This window comes from Aplysia californica, unplaced genomic scaffold (assembly GCF_000002075.1).
Source record: "Aplysia californica isolate F4 #8 unplaced genomic scaffold, AplCal3.0 scaffold00795, whole genome shotgun sequence".
NCBI classification, from domain to species: domain Eukaryota; kingdom Metazoa; phylum Mollusca; class Gastropoda; order Aplysiida; family Aplysiidae; genus Aplysia; species Aplysia californica.
This window is the reverse complement of record NW_004798065.1, coordinates 197127-203309: the sequence shown is the minus strand read 5'-3', so window position 1 is coordinate 203309 and position 6183 is coordinate 197127. Positions and strand designations below refer to the sequence as shown.

Sequence of the window (6183 nt, the reverse complement as noted above, 5' to 3'; positions counted from 1 at the left end):
ACACATACACACGATGAACGAGAAAACGAGACATAGATCTATATATATATATATATAGGCCTAATACAAGTCCTCCTCAGGCTTGAACAGTGAAAACGACCTCGTTTTTTCCTTCTTCTTTTTGAAGTTCTTCACGTTAACTTAAACCCCCGTATATAATCGCCCACCTCCTCCCCAACCTTCCCCCACCCCTTCCCACACGTAGCCCCTCCATGGCGAGCTCCAGTGCTACCCAGTACGGCTCCGGCCAGGTCAAGAGGTCAGCTCAGTCCTCGCCTCCTTTGTCCGCCAGCACTCCCTCACCTCTGCCCATGTGCTCACCTGTGTGGGCAGTGTCACCCAAGCCCGGCTCAGGATGGCCAACGCTCAAGTGGTACGTCAGCAGTTGTAGTTGTACAAATAGATGTTTTGTAGGTTGTTGTTGGGTTTTTTGTTTGTTTTGTTTGTTTGTGTTTTTGTTTGTTTGTTGTTGTTGTTTTTTTGGGTTTTTTTGGGGGGAGGGGTGGTACTGGTCAGTCCAGTGTGGTACATTGTAGGCCTATAGAAGTAAAAAGTGTTCATTCGTTCGTTCGTTCGTTCGTTCGTTCGTTCGTTCGTTCGTTCGTTCGTTCGTTTGATTGCCTGTCTGTTTGTCTGTCTGTCGGTTTATTGTTTGTTTGTTTGACAGATTATTTTTTGTCTGCTTGTTTGTTTGGTTGGTTGGTTGGTTGGTTGTTAGTTTAGTTGGTTGATTAGTTGTTTGTTAGTTTGCTTGTTTATTTGTTTGTTTGATTGTTTGCTTGCTTGCTTGCTTGTTTGCTTGCTTGTTTGTTTGTTTGTTTGTTTGAGGAGAGGGGAGACGTCGAATATTCCTACATAATAATATGTCGCGAAATTATACTGTATAACAGTACGGTATAAACGTTTCAGATTAAGATCATACATGTAGGCCTTGTTGTTTTTCAAGTTGATAAAAATGTCCATAAATACTGGCAATGAGAAACCAGTTTTACATCATGGTTTCACGTCAATGTTTCCCTAAAAACTAATTTAGCAAAATTCAGTTATGAAAGCTGATACGTCGCAGATGAACTAAAAATCAGGGATAATGCTGCGTTCAACATTACGTTTAATCGGATTCCCAAGGTCAAGGTCACGGCGTCAGGCACTGTCCTCTAGGTCAAGGATTTGTCAGCGAAATGAGGCGGAGGTGGAGGGGGAGGAGGATGCGAAATAATGTTAGGCTGCTGCTCGTCACTATAATGTGCCTTCTGATGGTTCAGCGTGCCTGTTCTTACAACGTAGAAAGGGGGTGGGAGGGGGGTGGAGGATATATCAGTTTTCTCAAACTCGTGCAAGAATCGATTTCCTACTCTCAGCAAAGATAGTGAATAACAAGATGGGCCACTCAGCCAAAAAAGTGTCCGCAGGAAGTATGCTCTTTGCTTCAGATGGCGCTGCAGTCTGTTTTGAAGCTCTCTTTCTTTTTTTCCAGAAGAAGAATAGGAATAGCACCTCCTTGCGTGCGCAGATCGACTGCTGTTCATCAGCAGTTCGGGTACGTTCAGTGCGGAGTTTTAGTTTTTTAAATATTTTAATGACCTCTCGCCTTTCATTCTAAAGTCAAATTAAACGAAGAAAACCATCACCCTTTCCTCCGGAAGAGGTTTTTTGTCAGCGTAACCATTTTAAAAAAGCGTTCTTCCGAAATTTATCCCAAAACTTGCTAGTTTCACTTTGATTTTTTAAAACTCAAGTAGGGTAACTCTGTTCGCAAAGAGTGCGCTTTTGTGAAGAGGGCGCCACCAAATTTTGAGGACACTTTTTTAATTGACTCAAAGAGAGAAGTGGCCCATCTTGTTATGTACTATCATTGCTCTCAGTCAGGGGTTTTGATGGGACGAGCTTTCTTAAAACAGAAGAAGGATTGTAGTGATGATAGATGGATGGATGGATGGATGATGGATGGAAGGATGGTTGAATGGAATGATAATGAGAGGGAGAGAGGAAACAAGTTTTAACAGTTAATGTATGGAAAATTATTATGAATACATGTACATAAGAGGAATTGGCCTGCCACATGCTTGTAAGTCACTGACAGATCGCACAACAGCAAGGGGCGTTCAATAAGTTTTTGCACTAAGTATGAAAGAAGCAAGATAGAACTTAGAAATCTGACACGCACAATGCCACTTCTCTGTGATCAACCTGCAAATAGACATGGTTTTTGTCACTTTGTTTGACCTCCAAGTCCTGAAGCATAAGATGACCGCACATGGAATTCAAACCTTTCATCCAGTGCAGATACATTTGTAATGTATTGGCATTTCATCACAATGGAAATACTGTCTACTGAGATTTCAAAAATATAATAGTATTAATAGGCTATTATCTCTCTCTCTCTCTCTCTATTTTTTTTTCTTTATTTTTAGATTTGGGAAAATGAAAAGGTCAGAGGGTGAATATGGCGGGTGAGGGGAATTTCGTAGCCACACGTCTTTCCTGTCTTGGTTGCTGTAATTTACCGCTCTGTTCAATGGAGCATTGACGTGCAGAAGAAGAAATCACCCCCCCCCCCTTCCCCAGCTTCCCTCGTATGCATGAACTATGTCCACTAAATGTGCTGTCAAAGAGCCCGTCGGAATTCTTCGCAACTCCACAAGCAGCACTCTTGAAAGATAGATATTCTGAAAGTTTCCTCGTTATACAACAATCCTTTAACTGTCAGAGTAAAGACATATTGAACGCCTCTCGTGTAATATATTTTATAATATCTTACACTGCTAGGGATCTTTCTCCAGACACCTCCACAAAAGAGATGGAGAGGGTTGGGGGGGGGGGGGGGGGGTGCAGTTTACGGGACCAGAAGAGTACTCTTAACTTGGATGCTTCATAAAGAAATGAAATAAATTGGATTAGCACGTACACTTACACTGAATTACCTGTTCATGTATCTTGCAGCCAGCCGTATGTTCGAGTTCAGTGAACGGAAAAAAAAAAATCGAAAGTGCTCTATAAAACCACGTGACTATTTCTTACTACTTATTTTCACTGCTTTCCAGACGCAAGATTTTGAAGGGCCGTTCGAGATCGTGTCTCTAGTCGGAACCCTATCAGGCGGGGAGGCTGGCCACCTGCACGTCAGTCTGAGTGACGCAAAGGGAAACGTCATCGGTGGTCATGTGATCAGCATGACGGTGTTCACGACAGCAGAAGTCATGATTGGTAACTGTAAAGGTGTAAAATTCTCAAGGCCAGACGACCCAGAGACCGGATATGATGAACTAGCCTTTGAACAATCCGCGGATGCTGTGGCTGGAAAGTAGATCGCACCTGAAATATCCGGTGAAAAGAGTCTGGACTATTAAATAAACTTGAGCCCTATAATCGGAACTTAGTTCAGAAATACCTGACTTTGTCCACACATCCGGAGTCACCACTTTTCGTGGGACAATGGATCGCGGTGACGTCGTGCGAGAAGAACACCTCACTACCTTAGAATCACAAAGTTCTTTCTGACACTTTTGGCCAGTTTGCGTTGCTAAGACCTCGAAGCCAGAAACCAAATGTTCTATCTGCTCTATCAAAATCGTAAGATTATTCGGAGTCATTATCAAGATATTCATGGAATTGCATGTTGTGAAACTCTTTTTTTTTACGTCTGATTTCTCAAAACGAGGTAGGCTACTGAGCAGATAGAACTTTGTAATTCTAGGGTTGCGACTTTTAAGCATTGGAATGAGGGGGGAGGGGAGGGGGGGGGGGGGAGTCCAAATCAACTTTTACCGTATTTTGGATAGTACAAGTTGGGAACTTCGAGTTCCCGTTGTTTCTGTTCTTGATTGCCGTCCGCGGATAGCGTCCTTATGGTTCTGCTCTTGACATTATATGACATATTTTTTCTAACCCCAGTGTCAACATTTACCTCAGCAACAACATCAGGATTACCATTACAAGCATCCCCAAAATGTGTTAGTCTTTCATTTGCATTTTTCAAACTGAAAGAAGTTCCAAAGTAGCTCTACCTTTTAACTGTTTGCTGTTGATATGTAGGGCCAACATTTATTATAGTGTCGCTCGTCTTTGGTTCGGATATTGTTTCGAACCCACAACTGTGTCAAGGTTGACATTGTCCATGTCTTTGGGAAAAACACTTTTTGCAAATCTCTCTCACTTCACCCAGGTGAGAATGGGCACTTAGCGAAGGCTGCAAAAGGCTTTGTGAGGATGTTGCAAGTAAGAGTACAGTAGTCTCCGCCTAAGATCCTGGTGCTCAGGAACAAGGAAAATGCAAAATCTTAAACGAACGGAATCTTACTTGGCCAACGCACCAAGGGAAGAATCGACGGTGACCCATTTTAGGTCCACAACCGGTAAAAGGGTCTCTTTTTACTTAAAAAAAAAAAATGAACTGACGTGACGCCTGTGTGGATTAATGACTTATAGCGAGCAAGGAGTGGTCAGCCGTGATGACCAATTACAGTGGCATGAGGCAGGCCATTTTCACTTATAGTGAGTCTCAAGCAAAGCATCCAAAAATAAACCTCGGTCTCGAATCCAAAGATCGCGTATAGTAGAGAGTCTTTGGTGCCTGTATTACCTGTCCTGGGCAACAAGGTCATTGCACCCCGGACAGGTCCATAAGTGCTCAGTTTCCCCCAGCACCAAATCCCGCAAGGTATCCATCCATCCCTTTGGTGCCTATCTATGCTTGTCAGTTGCTCCTCCCCTTTGCCTTTACCTGTCCAAAATGTATAGCTTTCCATCTCTGACCGAGCTCCCCTGCCTTTGTTGTTACGCACCATTGCGTTTTATTTAGTCTGTCAGGCAAATTCGGGAGTAGAGACTGCAGTAACTGCTACAATGACTTTGTGACCAGGAAAGAGTTCACAGTTCGATGTGATCTCACTTGAAGCGAACTTATAGGCCCTACCCACCCAACGTGTGATGTAAGTTTATGAGGAAAGCTCAAATCCGAGTGCGATTTTAGGGGAAAACAAACGCGTCGGCGGTACTGCTTGGTATGATCCCGTCAGGGACAAACACTGTACCGTTTCATCTAGATTTACAACAGGCATGTGGTTATCACATTCATAAGAGTGGCTGATCTGTGACGCGACGGGCAGTTCAATGATCGTAAACTTTCACTCTTGGTTGATCTTTTGTGCCAGTCCAGGTTTTAGTTCCGTAAATTATGGTCTGGAATGCGGAATCTTAGCCGAATTTAGTTTATTTAGACTTTCAGAGCCGGATCTTAGGGGTGGTTTTTGTGTGCTAAAAATTCTGTTTTCTTAAAGCAGCGGGATCTTAAAAGCGAACCGGGTCCGTAAGCGGTGTGATCTTAGATGGAGACTAATGAACCGGTACCATTATAATGACAGCTTGCACTGAATGCTTTCCAGACAGGTGGGGGTCCTTGACATTGTGCAAAGTACATGGCGCATTTTTTCGGGCAGGGATGCACATTATAGATGAAAACTAGCAGTCTTTTAAAGTTTTAAAAACTTAACATTGACATGAGAGATGCCGGAACTCAAGACCTCAATTATGAAAAGGATATTTGTACAAAATTACGTTAATTAATAAGGATCATTTTCTGAAAGGGGTCATCCTTTGGTCCTTGAGAAACTTGTCTATTAATTAAGCAAAAATCTTTTAGCCTATCTTTCGGCTTAATGAAGAACTATGATTAGAGAATTGTTGTTTTGATTAATTTCCTTCCATCATTGTGATGAACCACAAGAACAGGCACATGCATTCCATTGTAAACGTATTGTTTGTTGTGTTTGACTCTTAAATTATACATGATGTTTTCACGTTATGTATGTAGTAAAGTTATTTTAAAAAGGGCACATGTTGGAAATAATAAAGAAATATTTCGCTGGTGGAGTGATGAAACCTCGTAACCCCAGAAAGGAAAATTTTACAGGAGAGACAAAAAACTGATTTACTCTTGAATAAAATGATCTATATAAACCAAAGTTGGTACAGATAAATAAAAACACCTTAGAAACGTGGTTAGTACATAAAAATAACTTTTCTATTGTTCATGTGGTTACGCTGTGGGATGCGAGGTTTCATTACGCCATTTTTGTCGTGATGAAACCACGTAGTCAGCCGGCGGGTGGGTTGCGAGGTTTCATCAGGACAGAGTTTGAGGGTTGCGAGTTTTCTCGCTGCTCATTTTGGTTGCAGTATGCGTCT

The 6183-nt window shown here is 42.3% G+C and overlaps 1 protein-coding gene across 1 annotated transcript; it reads left to right on the top strand.

Moving 5' to 3' along the window:
* Positions 1-205: 205 nt before the first annotated feature.
* LOC106013322 (bifunctional protein GlmU) lies at positions 206-3367 on the top strand (the record flags this gene model as incomplete). The annotated part of the gene is given in 2 exon segments (XM_013088717.2): positions 206-373; positions 3042-3367. Coding segments are annotated over 2 exon segments (432 nt in total), but the record flags the coding sequence as incomplete, so codon positions are not given.
* Positions 3368-6183: the final 2816 nt, after the last annotated feature.